The sequence below is a fragment of the Urocitellus parryii genome, chromosome 4, assembly GCF_045843805.1.
Source record: "Urocitellus parryii isolate mUroPar1 chromosome 4, mUroPar1.hap1, whole genome shotgun sequence".
In the NCBI taxonomy this organism is placed as follows: Eukaryota; Metazoa; Chordata; class Mammalia; order Rodentia; family Sciuridae; genus Urocitellus; species Urocitellus parryii.
Window position 1 is genome coordinate 209,952,484 of NC_135534.1, and position 22,485 is coordinate 209,974,968.

The following is a 22,485-nucleotide window of genomic DNA, read 5'->3' on the forward strand; positions in this document are numbered from 1 at the left end:
GGCAACTGGCACACATTTTTTCAAATGCTGAAGGAAAAGAATTATCAACCAAAAACTCCACATCCAGCCAAAGCTATTCTTAAGGAAAAGCTGGGAAATAGACATATTCTCATATGAAGGAAAATAAAAGAATGTGTCTCCAAAAACCTTAAAAGATAAGCCAGGCATGATGGCCACACCTGTAATTCCAGCTACTCAGAAGGCGAGGCAGGAGAATCTCAAGTTCAAGGCCAAGCTGGGCAACTTGTGAGAACATCTGAGAAATAAATAAATGAGCTGGGGATGTAGCTCAGGGGTACAGCACTTGCCTGGCATGTAGGAGGCCTTGAGTTTGATCCCCAGCAGTGGGGGAGTAAAAAAGAAACCACACCTGTAATCCCAGCAACTCAGGAAGCTAAGGCAGGAGAACTGCAAGTACAAAGCTAGCCTCTGCAACTCAGTAAGGCCCTAAGTGACTTAGTAAGACCCAGTCTCAAAATCACAAATAAAAAGGGGTGGGGATGTGACTCAGTGGTTAAGAACCATGGATGGTTCAATCCTGGGTACAAAAAAAAAGTGGGTAAGGTAAAGGGACCTAAACAGAAAAAAAAGTTTCCATGTTTCACTGATAATAGTGAAACACCACCACCCTTAACTGTCTTAAGACACATACCCCCCCCCATAACACCCAGAGCAACCACAAAGAAACTAAACAGAAATGTATAACCCAGATCAAAGAGAAACAGGAACAGGAAATGGAACGAATAATAAATTATAAAACATCTCTCAAGTCCTAACATAACAATAATCACATTAAATCCAGACACAACAATTAAAAGACAGAAACTGGCAGGCTGGATTTTAAAAAGAGCTCACAACTATAAGCTATTCACAAATTCTATGACGTGAGTTAAAGTAAAAGAGTAGGAAAAGATACACCATGCAAATATTATTTTTAAAAAAGCAAAAAGGGGCTGGGGATATAGCTCAATTGGTAGAGTGCTTGCCTTGCATGCAGAAGGAAGGCCCTGGGTTAGATCCCCAGCACAAAAAAAAAAAAAAAGAAAAGAAAAAAAAGAGTTACAGTGCCTCCCCCCGCCCCCATCCTCAGGGACATAGTCCCAGAAACCCAGGTGAGATATAATATTGTGGTAGTAGCAAACCCTATATATACTGTTTTTTCCTATAAAAATGGACCTACGATAACGGGGTTTTTTTTGTTTTGTTTTGTTTTGGCACTGGGAATTGAACTCAGGGGCACTTGGCCACTGAGCCACATCCCCACCCCTATTTTGTATTTTATTTAGAGACAGGGTCTCACCAAGTTGCTTAGTGCCTCACCATTGCTAAGGCTGGCTTTGAACTTTCGATCCTCTTGTCTCAGCCTCCCAAGCCACTGGGATTACAGGTGTGCACCACTGCACCCGGCTGATACCAAGTTTATAAATTAAGCACCATAAGAAGTTAACAACAGTAGCTAATAATAAAATAAAACAATTATGCTGGGTATGGTGGCACATGCCTGTAATCCCAGTGGCTCAGGAGACTGAGGCAGGAGGATCACAAGTTCAAGGGTAGCCTCAGCAACTTAGTGAGGCCCTAAACAATTTAGCAAAACTCTGTCTCAAAAATTAAAAAAGGGTTGGGGATGTGGTTCAATGGGTAAGCACCTCTGGGTTCAATCTCTGGCACAAAAAAATAATAATAATAAATAAATACACAAAAATCATAACTACCATAACGAAACTGCCATCATTGTTATTCTTGCTCTTCGAAGCCATTATCATGTACAATGAGGGTCAAATATAAGCACTGCAACACCATGATCTAATGACCTAGACAACTACTAAGTGACTAAGGGGAGGGTAGTACATACAGCATGGACACACTGAACAAAGGATGACTCATGTTCCAGGCAGGACATGAAAGATTTCATCATGTTACTCAAAATGGCAATTTTAAACTTACGAATTATTTATTTCTAAATTTTTCATTTAATACTGTCAGAGCACAGTTTACCATGGGTAACTGAAACTGTGCAAAGCAAATGCACAGATAAGTAGGGACCACTGAACACAGCTATGAGATAAAGTAGAAAGAAAACTACTAAAGACATAGAGGTCATTACATAATGGTAAAAAAGGTCAACCCACAAGTAAGACCAAGAATACCCTCTGCCAGCAACTGACAGAAATACTAGACATAAAAATCTGCAAGGTTATAAATATGAACACAACCAAAATGGCATCCCATTGGCTATAAAGAGCTCTCCACCCAACAACCACAGAACACTCATTTTTTTCCCAAATGCCAATGGATCATTTGCCAAAACAGAGCACATTCTGGAACAAACACTAACAAGTTTAAAATAATAGAAATCAGTTTGTTATTTTACTGTAAAAGTGAAATCACACTAGAAATAAAAGCAAGAAGACAGGAAAATCTTTATAATCCCTTGGAAATTATACTAATAAATGATTCCTAAGTGTTACGGTCTGGGGCTGGGGATGTGGCTCAAGCGGTAGCGCGCTTGCCTGGCATGCGTGCGGCCAGGGTTCGATCCTCAGCACCACATACCAACAAAGATGTTGTGTCCGCCGAGAACTAAAAAATAAATATTAAAAATTCTCTCTCTCTCTCTCTCTCTCTCTCTCTCTCTCTCTCTCTCTCTCTCCTCTCTCACTCTCTCTTTAAAAAAAAAAAAAAAAAGTGTTACGGTCTGAATGTCTGTGCCCTGGTGGTTATGATGGTAGGAAGAGGTGGGGCCCTCCGGAGGTGATTAGGTGATGAGCCTGCCTCATGAATGGGGTGCACATCCTGCAGAGAGGAGAAGGAACCTGTCTTCTCTCTGCCAGGTGAGGACACAGAGAAGGCACCGTCTATGAACAGGAAATGGGCCAGGCACAGAGTCTGCTGGTGCCCGATCTTGGACTTCCCAGCCCCCAGAAATGTGAACAATAAATTTCTGTCATGTACAAATTACCCTGAGGTATTTTGTAACAGCAGCAAAATGGACTAAGACAATGGGCCAAAGAGGAAGCATCAAAGGAAAAAATTTAAAGATAGATAGAATCAAATGAAAATGAAAATATAATCTATCAATATATGTGGGATACAGTGAAGGTGGTAATGCTGACAGTAACTGCTTACATCAGAAAAAGGTCCTGTTCTCAAATCAATATCTAAGCTCCTAGCAGGGTGTGGTGGCACATGCTATAATTATAGCAACTCGGGAGACAGAGACAGGAGGACTGCAAGTTCAAGTCCAGCCTCAGCAAATTAGCAATGTCCTGTCTCAAAATAAAAATTAATAAAATTTAAAAAGGGCAGAGTAGAGCATCCCTGGCTAAATCCCTCATACAAAAACCCACACTAAGCCCTAAGCCTGAAGAAACCAAGTGAAACAGACCAAGGAAGCAGAAGAGAGGCAGGTATGGCATAAAAGGGCCAGAGGAGAGGCCAGAGGGAGGGAAGGCTCCACACCTGGGTCATTCTAAGATCAGCATGCTGGTTATAATAGTTCACTAGTTTTGCAAGAAGTTACCCCTTGGGAATCAGGTAAGGGCACCCAGGATCTCTGCAGTGTTTCTTACAACCACGTCAATATACAATGATCTCAAAATAAAACTGGCCATAATTTTAAAAGGTATTTCATAGAAAAGATATTCGAAAGGCCTAAAATCCGCATTTTAAAATGCCCATCATGTTTAGTCTTGGGGGAAATGCACAGTAAAGGCACAGACAGCACAATCCACCCACCTGGACAACGACAGGGAAGGACTGACAAGCGCCGATGGGAAGGGAGCTCACTGAGCCCCAGCGCCCTGCTAATGGGAAGCACCAACGCCACCCCTCTATAAACAACAGGCCCTTTCCTATGACTTCACACACACACTCATCTCCTGAGCAAGAATGCCATGTCTACCTGTGCAAGACAAATGAAGACACCTGTCCACAAAAATGAAGGTTCACATCCACTTTACTCATCAGAGCCCTAAACTGGAAACCATCCACGTAACCATTATAGGTGAACGGAGAGGTCAATGTGGGCAGGACACAGATGGAAGCCTACTAGGGCTCGCTTGCTCGAATCTCAAATATCCTGCACCCAGTGAAGGAATAGCAGGTCCTCGCTGTGTACTTAGATGGCAGGAAACTCCAGAAAAACAGGTCTGATGTGCTGCAAAAGGAAGCAGGTCAGGGAAGCCCTGGGGGACTCTTGGGGAACCTCAGGCAGAGAAAGAAATGCTTTCTCTCAATTGTGGCAGGGGTCAGAGCAGTGTGCCTTCCTTTAAACCCATCTAACTGTATTCTCAAAAATGTGCATCTTAAGGCTGGATGTAGCTCAGTGGTAGAGCACTCACCTAGCATGTGTGAGGGACTGGGTTAGATCCTTAGCACCACATAAAAACAGATAAATAAAGGTACAAAAATGTGTATCTTAGTGTATGTAAATTACAACTCTATAAAAGTGGTCTTCTCAAAGGTACAAAATAAATCTGCATCTTATACCTACAGTGGGCAGTAGCCACGGTACCCTAGCAAAGACTAAACAGTGAGAAATCTGTTCCCTCCTCAGAAACTTCCACGGCTCCACTTCACACACAGGAAGGCCCAGGCAAGGACTCATCAATTGATCAATCAGCCACTGGAGCCATTCCAAGGTCTGGCCCAGATCTTATCCAGTCTAATTGTGCGCTCCAACTGCCACTAGCCTTTCCCTTAGTAAAACACCACAGCCACCGCCATTCCCCTTGCCTGCCCCTGCCCTGGTTCTTACCCACCGGGCCACTCACTGGGTTCCACTTTCTTTAAGGGAACACTGCAGATGCCCTCCAGGGAGGTCTTCTCACTCTTCATATACCCTCCCAGTGGCATCTGCCCCTCACTAGACAGGGAACCACCAGAACTTTCCTTATAAGTCTTTGCATACATGGCTAGCCCAGCATTACCTGAGGCCTGAGAAGCACAGCGGGACCCAAGGTCACAGCACACGCTCCTCATCTGAACGGACCCAAGTCTAATTTTGACTGGTCAAGTCTGCAGTACCCAGGGAATACTCAAGCACACTAGCTTAATGGTCTGACTGGTGATGGTTCAAGGTTAACCACTGTTTTCAACCTCCTGACGGTACAAAGCAGCATGCATTCAGCAGAAATTGCACTTTGAACTCTGAATTCTGATCTCTTTGGGGGCTTAGCAAACTGACAAATCATATTCCCTCATGATTCGGGACCACAAGGACCAGAAATCACTACTCCAGTGTGCTGTGCTGCAGACTATGACAATCAGGAAGTTAGGTGTATTAAATGTGTTTCTGACATTGTGATATTTTTGATTTATGATGGGCTTCATGTGGACCGAAACCACCATAGGTGAGAAACACATGAAAAAGAGGGCTAGCATGCTCTAGGCCTTGCATTCCATCCCCAGCATCATTTAAAAAAGAGGGCCAGGGCTGGGGTTGTGCAGCAGTAGCAGAGCACTTGCCTGGCATGGTGAGGCAGTGGGTTCGATCCTCAGCACCAAATACAAATTAAAATAAAGGTTAAGCTCTTAAAAAAAAAAAAAAAAAAAAAGGGCCAGGTGGGAGCTCAGAAATAAAAACTCAAACATCATCTTTCTGTATAGGTCAAGAGAAGCCATAAGAGTAGAAAACTCCATGACACAAAGACTCTAACTAGTACTTGGGGTATACCTAGGTGGTAGAGTGCTTGCTAACATGCAAGGAAGGCCCTGGGTTCCACTTCCAGCACCAAAAATAAATAAAATGGAATGGAAGGGAAGGGAAGTGGGAAGGAAGGAAGGAAGGAAGGAACGAATGAACGAACCAAGAGCAAGCCTGTAACCATTCCCGCCAAGGGTATGATGGTCCCCATGTTCAGCCAACACTGCCGTTCCAGCGGCCCTAACGCAACCTCCCGCACAACTGTCACAATCCAGTCTCCTGGACTCTGCTTTCATAGTGTCTCCTGGCTCAATCCACCCCCCTAATTCGCTGTGGCTTTTTCAGCCTCAGAGACTCAGTTCCCAGATGGTCCACCTGTCCATGGCCTCCTCCCACTCTGACCTGCTAAAAACATCTTCCCAGGCACACACCAAACAATCCCCAGGCAGCCTGAATGCCATAAACAACCTGGCCCCAGACTGTTTCCAACCAATCGCTTATTCTTTCAATCCACCAGTTTTGTGGACTTGTCTGCCTCAACAAGATTAATCCACTCAGTGCCCCCAAAACACTCTGCCACTGCAAGGGTGCAACCAGATACCCTCCCCTGTGTCCCTGGGGGCTACCCAAGCCTTCTCCATCCTTCAAAGCCTGCTGTCCCGGCACCCTCCCACCCCATGCACCTGGAGGCTCCTCTTTTGCAGGCCCCAGTCTCATCATGCAGTCATCTTCTAACCCCTGCATTATTCCTGTTTCCTCTGTGTCTGTCCATATTTTGTGGGGACTTTAATCAACAAAGCCGGAAATAAAAATCCCCCTCTGTATTTCCTATAATAAAAAACAATGCACAGGGTGGCCATTCATTTGTCATTGGTTATGACTTGACACTGGCTCCATTCTGGCCACCCTAACGATGAAAATGACAGCAATCCATGCTTTTCCACAGTACAGCTAGGTGATGGGGAAGGGCGCTGGCACACAGCACTACTAGGCCACACGAACAGTCCATGGCAGAAGGCCATGAGCAATAAGAACTAAAGGCCAGCCCTTCAGAGACATCTGCCCAAAGCTTATACCCTGAAGCACCATGAGGCCAGCCCTCTAGAGAATCACTTGAACTTAAAGAGTTAACTGACCAAACTCAAAGATGGATTTACGTTCTTGGGCTAATACTTCACTTAGGCATCAGGCTAGGAAAGAGACCATGTACAAACTGACTTATCTTTGAAAATATGAATCCACCCGCTTCTGGCCACCAGGACAGAACTACAAAACACATCTTCCCCTTCCCCCATTCAAGAAGCACCTGAGCACCCAGCAAGGTGGACACAGAGCTCCAGGCAAGACCAGGACTCCAGCCATGCACAGCTGCACACATAACCAGACAGGCAGTTCTCAGATGCCACTCAGAGGACCAGCCGCTGGCCCTGCAGCCTCAGTTCCACCTAACAGCGCCCATTTAAACCCAGCCCAGAAGTACTCAACTCCTTTCCAAGAACAACAAAGGCTATTTAAAAACACAATCTAAAGTAATAAACCCATAACCTAAACAAATAATCACCTGGAAGAATTTGGCAATATGCTTCTGAAACTGTCAGGAGAAGGCTGCTCCCAGGAAGACACGCCCCAGTCCAGGGACGAAGCAAGAGAGATTCCACACCAGCTCTGGAGCTAGAAAGGGGCTCCCGGCACTGAGCTCCTTTTGACCAATATCACTACAACAAAACAGCAAGCAACCCCCTGGAATTGATAAAGAAGGGGTTCTGCCCCTAATTGCAACTAAACAAACCAGGGTCAAAGCTACTCTTAATGCCTATAAGATGAAGCAGCCCGCAGCAGCTCCAGCACTCTCCACGAACGTACGTATGAGCTGGGCCTGGTTTCACAAGCCACAAACGCACAAGCGACTGTGATCTCTCACTCCACACGTGCCTGTCAAATCAGCTGTTTAAATGACTCTAGCCAGAGTGGGAAAGCAAGAGGGAGGGAGCGGGGTACAGCATTCCCCACCACAGGGACCCTGGGCAGATAGCAGCCACTATCTAGCCCAGCGGGTGTTGGTAGGACATAAGGCTGAGCTGCCACCCAGAGCCAGGTGTCAGCAGCTCAGCTCCAGGGCAAAAGCACATGGGTTTCCAAGGAGCTACACAGAAACCTTGCAATGACTGAGAGTCAGATCAGACACAGAACTGTCCTTGGGATAACAAGATCTGATGTCCCCCACTGTAGGGCACACGTGAAATGCACAGTGGACTGGAATTCTACAACCCCAGTCCAGCACTTGATTCTGTAAATAGCATTTGGAGTCACCCTTTAAACTTGTTACTAACTTATTACAATTTTCACCCTAAATGTTACCAGACTCCTCTTCTCTTAGACTTGTTTAAGTGAAGAATTTTCAACATATCCAATAAGTTACTTCTAAAAAATATTAAAAGACTGACAATGAAACATGAGAGTTACCAAAAAAGAGGGAGGTGGATCTACAAATAAAAGCACAGGACAGGACAGCCCACGAGTCTTGGCTGTGGCACCAGAGCCAGATTAAGCCGGAGGAAATATTTCGGCATAATCCAGTGCCTGAGGCCTGGCAGGGTGAGCACCAGGAGCCTGCCACTGACTATACAGATGGCAGCCGGGTGCCCAGGGACACAGAACCCCAGAGGCAAACCAAGAAGGTGGCCTTCACAACCAGCCCTAGAGTTTGGCATGCTTTCAATTCCTACACAAAAGGAAAGCTGGTTTCACTTCACAGCCTAAGAAACAACTGTATACCTATAAAACACCTAAGCCACTTCTCCCAGGAAGCCTGCCCACACTGACTAACCACTGAAGCGCCCAGACTGGAAGTGTCGCTTCCAGTGAAAAGCACATAAGCTGCAGAGGTAGTGGAGGATAACAAGGATTCACCCCTATATTAGGATCAAAGTTTGAGGGGAAACAATCTACACGTCCTGCTAAAATCACCTCCCCACCCAGTTGATGGAAGACACAACCCCACACCCCAGCTGGGACCCCCTTGACTACAGCATACATAAAATCCCTTCAGCTGAGCCACGGTGAGTTTCCTTGGTCATCTGAATTGGGACCTTTTAAATTTGTAAATTTAAAGAGAGTTTCCATTTTTTTTTTAAAGTACGTCTACTCCCCTTCAGAACAGAAAATTTCTCATTGAGCAAAAATGGATGGAATATGTATTTCCTAAAGCCAGAGTGATATGCACTGTTAGCTAAAGTCCTGTCTCCAACTGGCACAGCCATCCCAGCTCGATCCCAGGACAGAAAGCACCTGATCTTCAGTTACTACCAGTGTCTCTAGTCTTCACACGCCCACCTCCCAATAATTCCAACTTACAGCCCAGTGTCAGGTTTTTTTTTTTAACATCTTAGTTTTCTGTATCATTGTCAATGTTAAGAGTTGGTAATATCTCACTTTTTTTTTTTTTTTAGAGAGAGGAGAGAGAGAGGAAGAGAGAATTTTTTTTAATATTTATTTTTCAGTTTTCGGCGGACACAACATCTTTGTTTGTATGTGGTGGTGAGGATCGAACTCCGGGCCGCATGCATGCCAGGCGAGTGCGCTACCGCTTGAGCCACATCTCCAGCCCCCCAGTGTCAGGTTTTGATTCTCTCTCCAATGAGGTAGAATACCCAAGAGCAACTGGTACTGATAAGCTAGACCGACCAGATACAACCTTCAGAGACAACACTTACCTCTGGATAGCTAACAAGATCCAAGATGAATGCCAAGGCTGAACGCAATAAAACAGACACTGGCCTTACCAACAAATTGAGAGCGCAAATGACGGAAGCCCCTTTTGTTAAATATTTGTATCTAACAATTTATCAGCAGAGCCTAAGCAGGCACAACCTCAAAACCATAGAGGTGAACCTTGCACACAGGCCTGTAAGTCATGCCCAAGAACTGACCAGGTTTAACAACAAAACCTGGAACTAAGCAGCACCCATAATCGTCAAGAGTGGCACATGGTGGACAAGCCTTGGTGAAATATTACACAACGTGGAAAAAATTCAGTGAGCCTGGATGAAGGAGGAACCTAAGCACACATCGTGGAATACAGATGCCTCAGAAGACATCACTGTGGAAGGCACAGGAGGGGCCAGCCAGCAGGGGTGCCTGCAGCCACTGTGTGGATGGTGCCCAACACCCAGCATCACTCCAGTGTCATTTTCTAAGGTGTTCCATGTACATTTTATCAATTCCACTTAAAGTCAGGTATGTGGCAGCATTTTTCCACCACCATACAGAACCTGAGAGAAATTCAACACAACCAGGGAACAATGATCGTAAAACTGAAAATTCTAAAAGAAAGGAAAGAATTATTTTCCAACTGCTACTTACACAGCACAAAAACGAGTTTAAAATAAAGCTGTGGGCTGGCTCAGTGGGACAGCGCTTGCCTAATGTGTGAGGCACTGGGTTGGTTATAAGCACTGCATATAAATAAACAAAAAAAGGTTCATTGACACTAAACAATATTTTTAAAAAATAATAAAACGGTGTATTTAATCTGAGACTCACAAAACGTGTTTGTGCTTATGACTAACCCTAGGCGGGCTAAGGCACAGGCCACTGTCACACCGAACGCCTGCTCAGCAAGTTCTCAAAACTGGTCAACTAACCCTTTTCTCCAAGGGCTACCTCTGCCCTTCAGTCTTGCTCTAGAATCAGTCATTTATCACCAGAATAAAATCAATTAATTCGTGCTTCAAATTAAGAGGCTTACACCAGTGCTAACCCCTAACTTTGGATTGAAACAAAGCACCTAAGGTTAAGAGAGGAGGCCAGGAATCAAGGCACTGCCGCACCACCTGGTCTGCAAAGTTCCCGGAGCAGGAACCAGACCGCCTTAATCCACTAAGCACCTTAGACCTCACCAAGAACTCCGTCACAGGGTCACCCAGCTCCGCGACCAGAATTACCGGAGGGATCGCTAAGATCCATGCAATCCGTGCAAGGCCCAGCTGTGGGCCTGGGAGTCAGCGGCCCATGATCTGCAACCACCAAAACCGGTGGCGAACGGGTCGCCTGGGCGTCCAGGGCGTCCCTCTGCGGCGAGCCTCGCCGTAGGCGCTCTGGCCACCGCTCGGGACCGCGGCCAGCGGGTGGCCGGCGCCCCCAGCGCCAGGCGCCCTCCGCCCGCGCCCCCAGCCGCGCACCTAGCCCGTAGGCCTTGGCGCAGATCCACTGCAGGTTGGCGGCGATCTTGGCCCGCGCCGCGTCGTAGCGGTCCAGCGGCACCAGGTCAGCGCCGTCCGGCGGGGCCTCCATCCTCCGCCAGCCCTCGGCGGCGGGGCGGCCTCCCGCGTCCACCATCTGCAGACAAAGGCCGCGGCGGCCCGGCCGCAACAAAGGCGCCGCCGCCCTCCCGCGCCGGCCCGCCGGGCGCACGGCCCTCGCCTCACGGCCGCCGCCGCCGCCGCCGCCCGAGCTGTTGTTGCATGATGCGGGCGCCGAGCCCAGGCCGAAGAGGCGCGGAGCGGGCCGGCGAGGATGCGGCGGGCAGGCGCGGGCCGGGGGCGGGCGCGGGCCGGGGGCGGCGGCGGCGCGTGCGCGGCCCCGGGAGGCGGCGGCTGAGGCGGCGGCCAACGGGCGGGAGCGAGCGCACCGCCGCTGCCTGGCGCAGGCGCACTGAAAGCAGCAGCAGCCCCGCCCCTTTCCGCAGGCGCAGAGCGCGCCGCCCGCGGCCCCGCCCCCGGCCTAACCCTGACACCCCCGGCGTCCGCAGGCGCAGTAGACAGCCCGAAAGCCTGCCCCGGCCCCACCCCCGTCCGCAAGGGCACAGGACGCGCCTGAGGCCCCGCCCCCGTCGTCAAGCACCAAGGAAACACCTGAAGCTCCGCCCCCAGCCGCTAAGGGAGCGCGTAAGTCCCCGCCCCCGTCCGCCAGCGCGTGGCACGCGCCTGAAGCCCCGCCCTCCCACCCCGCCCCCAGGTACATTGCGCACGTCTGAGGCCCCGCCTACAGTCCCGCCCCCAGGCGCAATGGGAAGGCCCTAAGCCCGGTCATTCGTCCCCGCCCCCAGGTACAGTGGGACGGCCTGAGGCTCGGTACCCTCCACCGTGGCCGGCTCGGATCCTCCAATTCGCCGGACACCAACTCTCTTGGACAGCGCCTTCCACTGCCCATTCTCCGACGTAGCTGGGTGGGGACCCCAACGGTGCTTGAAGCTTGGGGAGACTTCGAGCCCCCCAACTGGACAATCCGGGTGAGCCTACCCCCAGGTGGGCAGTTGTGTGGCATCCCACGTAATCTCCAGGTCCAGAGGCGAAGACAGCGTGCGTCTCCCTCCCCAGCGGGCGTGGCTTCATTCTCAGCCAGGCAGGGTCTGGAGTCAGTATCCTTGTGAAATGAGTGCTGACCTCGAAGAAGAGCTGGCCCACGGGCACCAGCCCCAGGAGATCAGAGGACACGCAACACCTTGGAGTGGCCACTTGGCCCCCTGCCTCCCTGGATCTGAGGTTCTTAACTTCTGTGGACTTGGTAGAGCCCTCCTGTATCAGAAAGAAGGCTGTGCTGAAGTGGACCCCGTCTTTCAGATGCTGTCCAGATGACGTAGGGCTCAGGAGCTGAGAGTCCAGGCAGAAGAGGAGTGACCCACAGTACACTGGGTGGTGATGGGCACTATGTCACAGCAAGAGGTAGATAGAACCCGTCCACCGAGGAAAGCCCTACAAGGGGACATTTACTCCCAGTCAGCAGAGGAGGTGAGGAGTAGGGGGGACAGCAGATCCTACAGGGTCAGAACCTTGTCCTCCTCTAGGTGAGGTGGAGTGCATCAAGGGATTTTGAGCAGAGGGAGGAAGGATTCTGAAGGGTGAAGCAGGCGTCACTGACAGTGGGACAAATGGTGAAAAGGAAAGAGGTCAAGGAAGACCTGCGGTGCTTGCTCGCGGTGCTTGCTCAAGTGTTAGGAACCAATTGAATAGTTCATATTGTTTCTCAGTGGATTTCCCAGCATTTTCTGAACACAGAGCTTGTCTTCTGTGAAGGGAGCTTACCTCTTTTTCCCAACCGAGGGAGGCGGGTGCTTTATTTCTTCTTGCCTTAAGACCTGGCTTGAAAGAAGCTCCAGCTCAGGGTCAAGTGGGAGCGTGACAGCATATGTCCTTATCCCATTCCTGATCTGGAGGAGGCATCCCACTTATCACTATGATGCTGGCTGTAGGTTTTTCATGGATGCCCTTTATCAGACAAAAGTTCCTCTCTATTCCCAGGTTGTTTTTTTTTTTTTTTTTGGGGGGGGAGTGTGTGTGTGTGTGTGTGTGTGTGTTGCTGGGGATCAAACCCAGGGCCTTGTGCGAGGCAAGCACTCTACCAACTGAGCTATATCCCCAGCACCTCCAGGTTATGTCTTTTATCATGAAACATGGTTGGATTTTCTCCAGAAAATCCAAAATACTCTTTTTGCATCTATCTCCCCCCACCATCCTGTTACTGTAGTGTATTTTATTGCTTGATTTTCAGTTATTGACCCTCCCTTGCATTCCTGGACAAACTCCCCTTGGTCACGACATAGATTCCTCTTGATATGTTCCTAGGTTTGGTTTAGTACTATTTTGTTGGTTTTTTTTTTTTTTTTTGCATCCATGTTCAAAATAATACTGGTTTATAAGTTCTTGTGAAGTCTTCATCTGGTCTTGGTATATCAGTTACTACTGGCCTCATAAATCAAATTGAGAGTGTTTCTCATATATTTCTGGAAGAGTTCTTGAAGAACTGGCATTAATCCTTTGGTAGAATTCAGCATCACAGCCATATGGAAATAGGGGTGAATGGGTAACTGATTATTATTCACTATAGGTCTGTTCAGATTGTTTCACCTTGAGTTAGTTTCAGTGGTTAAGTCTTTCTAGGAATGTGTCCATTTTATCTAGTTCCCAGGTTTGGGGCCTAAACAATTCTGATACCTGAGTAATCCTTAACTAAAATAGGAAAGGCCAGAGCAGGGAAGTGGGGCAGAATCAAGAGTTTTTAGCATGATTTTGGATTTGGGGATGACCTAGCATCCCTGGAAAGCAATTCTGTGGGAGGGTGGGGATAGAGGAGGATAGAATCCCCACAATGAGTGTGAGCTTCCTTCCAGGAGTTTCACTGTGGAGGAGAGCAGAGAAGCTGAGCTGAACCAAGGGGAGGACAGGGTGCAGAGAGAGGGGTGTGGGTGCAAACTGGACATTCCAGATGCCAGTGGAAACCTGATGACAAAGGCGCAGAGTTGCTGGCACCATAAGACTAGACATGAAACTGGGAGGAGGCCCCTCTTTTTCATCTGGTAGCAGCATGAGAGAAGGCACTGGGACAGGAGGATGGGCTGGGGTGGGAAGCCTGGATGATTCTGCCCTAGCGGCCCCAAGACTGGCTTAAGGGCACAGCAGGGTACCATGGGTGGCAGGGGACAGGAGAAGGCCTGGGACAGTTAGTTGTCTAAGCTGCAGAGATAGACTATGATGCCGTCATCATTCTTTGTCTTCCCAGGAGACATCTCATAGGTGGACATACCTGGAAGGGAGGCTGATGTGGCATGTGCCCTGAGACCACCAGAGAAGGGCTGAGTCACAGGGCTTGGCCAGGGCAGAACCCTCGAGGGATGTGGAGGGATATGCAGGGGTCAATCGTGACACTGGGCCACATGGGGCAGGGAGCAGGTGGAGAACCTGGCAGCCCAGAGATCCCATGGGCTTAAGGAACTGCAAAGAGTGGGAACAGAGGGCTCTGGGTCAGAGGAATCATCTGGGCTGCTAGAATTGCATGTTTCCACCTGTTCTGGCACTGGAAAGACAAGCGTTTTTTCTAGATGCCAGTTCTGGCTCATGTGTGCTTTAGGAGTTACCCTTTAGGAAGCTGTCAGCCAGGCCTCTGTACCATGCTCAAGTTTGAATATAGGGGCAGCATTTATCTCTATCATCCAAAACAAACTTGCTGCTAGAACCCAGGACTGGTTTTGTTTATCTGCAGCATAGGGGCAGTTTGCCAAAGGTGCCATGAAGACTCTGAGAGGATGCAAGGAAATGCCCCTGCCTGCGACCCCAAACATCTTCAGGATGGAACCACAGCCATCAGCCCAGCAGGAGAGTGACGTCCCAGCCCACCAGTCTGCAACTCCAAGCAGGAGGAGCCCCTGCACCACGTCTCTCAAATATCCCAGCAGAGAGCATTCTCTCCAGCATAGGTGAGCTTGGCTGGCTCCCCTGATGTTCCCTTTCCTATAAAGTTCTGGTTCTAGGCTCCACCTTCCATCACATCAAATTTCAAGAGACCCAAATCCTGTTCCAGCCCCTCAGAAAAGAGAAGCACCTGGAGGAGGTCCAGCTTCCAAGCCTCTGCCAATATTCACGCCCCTTGCCTCATGCTCTGGCCAGCTGCAGGCTGCCTTGGAGTTTCCTTATTGATAGGACCCTCTGGGCACCCACTTGACCCAGGATCCCAAGCAAGCTCAGGGGAATTCTAGCCCAGGGCCAGGGCACAGGCCAGCACCTGCAGTGGAGATGCACCCTGTCCCCAGAGACACAGCTTGCAGGAGACGCTAATGTACCTCTGCATCAGCCTGGCAGCTGGCTTTCATTTGCAAAAGTAGAAGTGTCATCTTTGTATTTTTGGTTCTGATTTGAGAGGTATGTATTTTGGTCTTAACTGAAATCCATCATCATGTGAGAGTGCCCTTCTGTGTACTTCACCTTCCTTATAACCAGGGCAGTCTGTTCCTCGAGGTAGACAGGGCTGCCCCCAAGGCCTGGTGTGGCCAGTGTTAGAGCCATCTGTCCAACTGGAAATGCCAGTTGGTTCCTTGTGGGCACAGAAAGGTCATGTAGGAGGGTGGTATGGGATGATTTTCACCCAAAAAACCCTTACCTGAAAGGCATGGGGGGTGGGGGACCTGGAGGAACAGGCACAACTTTGAATTCCTTTGAGCTTTTCATTAGTCAGTGATTCAGGAGAGGAGAGGAAAGGCCTCGACTCTCGTTGGCATGTGGAGAGGCAGAGGGCTGGGACAGGATGCTGCTGCTCATGGGAGTGACCTGGAGAGGTTCCTCACACCCAGATGCTCCTGCGTGCAGAGAACTGGCCTGCAGACTGGCACTGTGGTGGGAGTCACACCCCAAGGTGGGCTGTGAAACGTGTGGGCATATGTGCACCTGTGTGTTCATGCACCTGTCAGTACCGGCTTCCTTTGCTTGGCTGTGGCCCTGAAGAGATTTCGGGCCACTCTTGGCATGTTTATGTGAGAAGTTGAATAAGGGAATCAGAGAGGATGGGGGGAGGACCTACCGCCTGGTACCAGCTGTGAGAGCTGACATGGCTGGTTCCCTCAGCTATAAGGGAGCCAGTTCCCCCACCAGAATGGAGACTCTCTCCACGTAAGGCTGGCAAACAGCAGCCTCCAGCAAAAGAGACTGGGCCACACCCTCCTTATTGCCCTCATTCTCCGTCAACCAGGAGTGGAAGCAGCTCCCGCCAGACCTGCACCAGCTCACAGGAGGTTCAAGATGGCAAGGACCCCACAGCTTCTGTTAAAGAGCTGTCATCCCTCGGGCTGGAAATACAGCTCAGCTGGTAGAGCGCTTGCCTCACATGCACAAGGCCTTGGGTTCAATCCCCAGCACCAGCACCACAGAAGAAAAGAGAAAAAACAGCTGTCATCCCATAACGAGCATGACACCATCCCCTCATCCTTTCTGAAAAATAAATGACATGTGAGCCTGTGGGGGCGACATCAGAGCAGAGGCTGCGGCTGTGGGATGTGCAGGCCTAGCGATATGGCAGCCACCTCCCAGCCACCTCCGGAGGAATGGGCAGCAGGAGCGCTAAACCCCTGAGCCTGTGGCAGGGGGTAGGTGTGACTGATGTTTCTACAGTGGACACTTAGCCATCAAACCCAGTGTGCCCCTCCAGATGGCCTGAGGCCAGGGCTCCTCTCAGTTCTGTGGCTGAGAAGGGTCAGCCCAGCTGCAGAGTGTGGAAACAGGACAGGCGCTCCTGTGGCACTGAGGCCCCTCAGGGGTGCAGTGTCAGCTGGGCATGCTTGCACCCTGCCCCCACGTAGCTGGGTGTTCTCTGTAGTCCTCTCTGCTCTCTCAGGATTCTGGCAGCACCCATGCTTTGGAGCGAGACAGGAGCTTCCCCTGGGGGAGGCCCCATGGTCCCCTGAAGGTGGCTAATCAGGGCTCAGTTCCACCCAAACCGGCCAGAGCTGAGCAGCAGGGAGAAAAGGGTTCCCCTAGACTCACACACAGACCCCAAAACATGATCTCTCCCTAAACAATGCACACCAGAACCAGGAGCACCAGTAGGGAGGCAGCGCCCCCGTCTTGTTCCTGTGCTCTGTGCTGGGTGGAAGGTGTATGTTGGGCCCCGAGGATGCCCCCAGGATGGCACCCCAGAGGTGCACCAGGCAGCACCATGTGCGCGGCACTGTGTACAGTGCATGGCCATGGCAGTTTAAAGAGCATATACTTCCCAAATGCTCTGCATGGGTCCCAGGCCTCCCAGGCAGAGCTGAGGGAGCCAGGGAAGCTAAGACAGGCCAGTTGATGCCCCTGCCTTGGTCCCAGCTGCAAAAGGGCCTCACAGAGCCTTCAAGTGGATCCTGGAGGCCAGGTGCACTGGCTCTGGTGGATAAGCTGAGCCCACAGGAGTGGGCAGCCACAGTTCGTGAAGACAGAGTCAGATGAAGTTCCTGTGGACAGAAGGACGGTGGTGACGCCTGCATGCCCATGTGAACACACTTCAGGATGAGGATGAGCCGAGCAGTGTTGCTCACCTGCGGTCCCAGCACTCGGCAGGCTGAGGCAGGAGGCTCAGGAGCTTAGGGCCAGCAGAGGTGATAAATTTTATGACAGTTTTACCACAACTTTAAAAATGCATATGCTGAACTGAAAATTCAGGAAGAACTAAGGTGTTCTTGGCTTAGATGTGCAGAACCAATTTTTAAATTTTCAAACTTTAATAAGTGACTCATCAGATCTCAGTTTGCCTAGGTGGACCTCTACTTAGTTCTCTGCACAGAGCCTGTCTCCTGGTCCCAGGAGGGCATGTGGCATGCACCAGAGTGGACACAAAGCCCTCACAGCTACCTGGGGCACAGTCCTTGCTCAGTACATGGTGATCACTACAAAAGGTGGGCAACATGAGGCCACAGAGCCCAGTTCATGCAGTCCAGCAGCCCCTTCCTGAGAAGAGCAGTTGGCAAGACCCCTGGGAGACCTGACTCCACCATGAAACACCCCCTCAGCTCTTCACCTGAGGCTTCCTGTGCCCCAGGAGGAAACTGCCATCTTTGGTCTCTAGTGCTTACCATGGGGGTCATTGCATCCACCTACCCATATCCTACTGGGAAAAATCACCCCAGGGACAGAGAGCAGCAGGTGGTTGTCAACCTGCAGGCCTAGGATACTGTTTGGGACATGCCAGACAGAGCTGTACCTCGGGGACCAGGCCAGGGCAAGCCAGGCTCTGCAGAGCCACTGACGCTGAGGCACCACATGCACACAGCCACTTGGTAGAGCTCAGCCATAAAGAGGTATTCATCACAGAACCCAGAAAGAGCCGAGACACTGGTCCCAGCCAGGACGCTGCTCATGACTGGCCTCCAGAAGGCTCACCTTCCCTGGCCTTGGCTTCCCTGGCCTTGGCCTCTCTGGCCTGCATCTCAGGATCTGGTCAGAGACTAGCCACCAGGGACAAGGAACATGAATACTCCTGGCAAGCCAAGAGGAAAGTCAGTACCAGGGGTGGCGGTCTCTCAGAGTGAAGGGGCCTCTGGGGTCCAAACTAACCCTTCCAGAGGCCCATGGGGGCTGAAGGGGCTCCTTCCCCGGCCCCAGAGAAGCTTCCACTCACCTCTGTCCTGAGCTGCACTTGCTCAGCCCCCCACACAGACAGAGGTGGAACTTCCCTGTGGGTACCTCTCTCAAGGGTGGGCACCCCTCTCCCCTGCTGCATGCTGTGCCCAGATGTCTCACACTGGTCAACTCATCCAGCCCCACCTAAGCCTCTACCAATTGTGCCACCTGGGAGCACTGCCAGCCTGAAGACTGCTGGGTCACCCAGCCTGGCCAGAAGGAAGCTGGCAAGAGGAACAGGCCAGTGGCCAGTGGCGCTCTCCCTTGCAGCCAGCCCAGAACCCACAGCCCAGACCGGCCTCCCTAGTCCACCTGCTGCAGGCGAGGCCTCCACAGCTCCTCTGCCAAGTGTCACCGAAGGACACACAGGGAGATGCCTCCTGCGCCCAGCTTTAGGGAGCTTTAGGGATGGAGGAGACAGCAGTGCTGCCTCTTACTGAGGCTGAATATACATGACACAAAATGTATGATGTTGACTTTTTTTTTTTTGCACTGGGGATTGAACCCAGGGGCCCTCAACTACTGAGCCATATCCCCAGCCATTTTTATTTTTTTGAGACAAGGTTTCACTAAGTTGCTTAGGGCCTTGCTAAATTGCTGAGGCTGGACTTGAACTTGCAATCCTTCTGTCTCAAGCCTCTCAAGTCGCTGGGATTACAGGTGTGCGCCATCACTCCCAGCTAGTATTGACTTTTCAAGTGTCCATTCACATTGTCATACAGTCATCTCCACCGTGCTTGTCAACTTTCATCCTCCCAAACAGAAGCTCTGTTCCCCTCAACTGGCTGCCCAGCACCTCCCCAGCCCCTGGTACCCCTCCCCTTCCATTTCCTGTGGCTTGGTGACTCTGGGGAACCTCACATAAGTGGATCCCATGGTCATGTGATGATGTCCTCGAGGCTCAGCCATCCTGCAGTAGGTGCTTGAGGCTGAGGGATCCATGTGGCTGGCCACACACTGCTTACCCATCATCCTCCCTGGTCATGTGGGCTGTGCCACAGAACTCTGATCTACCGAACACTCCTGCTGCGACCACTGTGTACAAACGTCCCTTTGCAACTCCACTTCCACATCTGGCTCTGGATCCTAGGCAAGCCCACAGTTAGTGCTCGCATGCACTGCCACACTGCCAACTGTGCCCAGAAAGTGTGCAGAGTAGGGATGGCCTACACTGCTCCCAAGGCCAGTCCCTTGCTCAGGAACCCCAGCCAGAGAATGGTTTTACCCCATCTCTGGCCCACATCTGCTGTTGGAGGCCCTCAGGCCCCCCCATCTCAGGCACAAACTCTTGGTGCTCCCCCTGCCCTTCCAACCCCCCTGCCCTTCCAACCCTCCTGCCCTCCACCTCCCACTTCGCTCTCCACCTCAGCTTTGCCCCTCACGTCTCTGCAGGAGTCTCTTGAGCCACCTCCCTCCCTCTGGGTGGCTCTGCAGCTGTTGGGGCACCAACTGTCTATACATCCAGCCCATGGTGAGGTATGTATGGATACTAGGCACCAAGGATCCTCAGGCCCTTCCTGCAAAAGTCACACCAAGCCTCAGTACTAGTCCCACCATCCAACCTTCCACTGGACCCTCCTAATCAGGCCCTGCACCCTCTAAGAGTGCCGAGCACTGAATCTGCCCGAGACTTCTCCCCATCTGGACCATTCCCATGCAGGACACCCAGGGCTGTGCTGGGTCCTCAAGTCTGCAGATGAATAACAGGTCCTTTGGGAAAGATAGGTGAGGCTCAGCCACTCCATGGAAAAAGGCAATCTTAAGACACTGTGCTTCTTAATGAACTGAAGCAGGACATCAGAATGACACCATGTAGCAGGGGACCCTTCCCAGGGATCTGGGCTCCTTTAGACTTTCCTTTTAGGGGTGACGGGGATTAAACTAGAGGTGTTCTACCAGAGCTATACTCCTCTTTTCTTTCTTTCTTATTTTGAAGTAGGATCTTGCTAAGTTGCCCAGGCTGGCAACTTGTGATCCCTTAGCCTCAGCCTCCTGAGTCACTGGGATTAGAGGCCTGTGCCACCACACCCAGCACTTCAGAATTCTCTAGGAATCCCTGCTTCTTAAGGGTCTCGTGGCCTAGGGGCAGAAGTCTGATGTGGAGGACATGGTGGCCAGCTGCCCACTCCTGCAGGAGCACACTGCAAAACTGATTTTCAACAGACCCCTTGGAGCCAGTGTGGGATCCTACAACCCTAGCCCCTCTTATTCTGCCCCATGATAAACATCTCTCAGCCTCTAACTTCTTCTTAAGTCTAAATGTGCAGAACCCAAACCAGATGTGCCTGCCTCATGTTCTGAGAATACCACCATCAGAAATGTGTCTCTGTAGACGTAAGTACTTCGTAATGAAACACACAGTTTCTTAAATGAGCCACCACACTGTAACCGTACTATGGGCCCAGTGTGGAATCTGGGAAAGTGAACTATGGGAGAAAAACCCATAACCAGGCTCCGGGGGCCAAATGGGCCACAGTGGCAACAGGCCAGGTCCCTGCAGTCTGTGGCACCCAGGTGTCCTGGCCCTTCCTGCCTCCATCCACCGGCTCTGTGAGCGTTTCCACTGCCACCATGGCTGCCAGTCCCAGAACTGGGGAGTCCTCCCTGGAGCTCCTGTATGCCCCCAGCAGCTGAGACAGAGCCCCGGGCCTGCACAGGCAAGAACCACCCATTTCACAGGCCCCAAAGGACAAAGGCAGAGGAGGAGCTCCAAATGATACAGGTGGATATTATTTAATGGTAAGTGTATGCCAGATCATCTGTGCAGGCACAGGCATCTGGGTCCCCAGGCCCATGCCCACACTCACCATCAACAGCCACACCTCAAGAGCCAGTCATCCTGTCCCAACTGGTTGAGAGGTCACCTGGCTACGTGTTCTTCCTCTCTGCGTCACCATGACCCCAATAAGCAGGATCAAACAGCATCATCACTGGTCACTGAACTCAACTCCCAGTTCAAGTCGAAGTGCAAAATGCTGCCCTGCACAGTCTGCCCACCCCCACATTAGCCTCCTGAAATGCACCCTGGCCCTCAACAAGGCCTGCAGGACACAGATGTCCACACCAGGCTAGGAAGAGGCTGTACCACGTGCAGGCACCAGGATGACGCCCTGCATACCCCTAGCAACTAAGGCAGGCATGTAGACCTCACACATGAGGACAGCAGGATTATATCCCTAAGCCCAAGCCACTGGTAGCCACTAGCTGCCATGGCGACTCTTCCCAGAACTCCACAGTGTATTAAAGCCCCACCCAGATTAAAACACAGATCCACAATCCCCAGAGGTTGGGATAAGGGAAAAAATACATGTCCCATGGCCCCAGACCTCTGAGGGGGCCCAAAGAGTAGACTGGGAATGCACCAACCAAGTAAGAAGCCACACAAGACCAGTCGGGACCAGCACCCCGGAGGATGCCACAACAACTTCTCAGGGCAGGTCACCATATGGGTGGGCATCAGCTCAGCCACATGTCTATCTCATGGCGTTATGTCCTTGTAGGAAAATGGCCCCAACACAGATCCTGGGGAAAACACACAGCCGACAGCCCCCACACTGGGTCCCACAGACTTCTCAATCACGACTAACCCACAGGAGAACATTCTCTTCCAGCCCCAACATCCACTAAAGGGTGTGACTGGCATGGGAGGACTTGAGGTGGGCCAAACCCCGCTGGCACGGGGCTGGTGGCAGGGTAAGGAAGAGACGATTTCAGATCAGCGAATAGGAACAGGTTCTTAAAGCATCCTGACTCAGCTGCATTGGAGCAGGAGCTCAGGTGAGGCTCCTACCCGGTGCCTACCCAGGCCTTGGCAGAGCAATTGTGGAGGGAAGTTTGAAACCCAGCTGAGAATGAGCAGCTGTGAGCAGCAACGAGCCAAGTTTAGAGAAAGGGAAACTCGGGTCCTTGTTTTAAAACACAGATGGTATTTAAGAAAAAGAAGGAACGACAGACAGCTGGCAACACAGGTGGCCATGG

The 22,485-nt window shown here is 50.9% G+C and overlaps 1 protein-coding gene across 3 annotated transcripts in view; it reads right to left on the reverse strand.

The window, feature by feature from the left end:
• Camsap1 (calmodulin regulated spectrin associated protein 1) overlaps nt 1–11,186 on the reverse strand; it is a 58,403-nt gene extending 47,217 nt beyond the window's left edge. For all 3 annotated transcript variants that reach the window (XM_077797174.1, XM_026395591.2, XM_077797175.1), the window contains exon 1: nt 10,828–11,186. In XM_077797174.1, the coding sequence (XP_077653300.1) occupies nt 10,828–10,984 (157 nt within the window). In that variant the 5' untranslated portion in view covers nt 10,985–11,186. The remainder of the gene's footprint in view (nt 1–10,827) is intronic.
• Nucleotides 11,187–22,485: the final 11,299 nt, after the last annotated feature.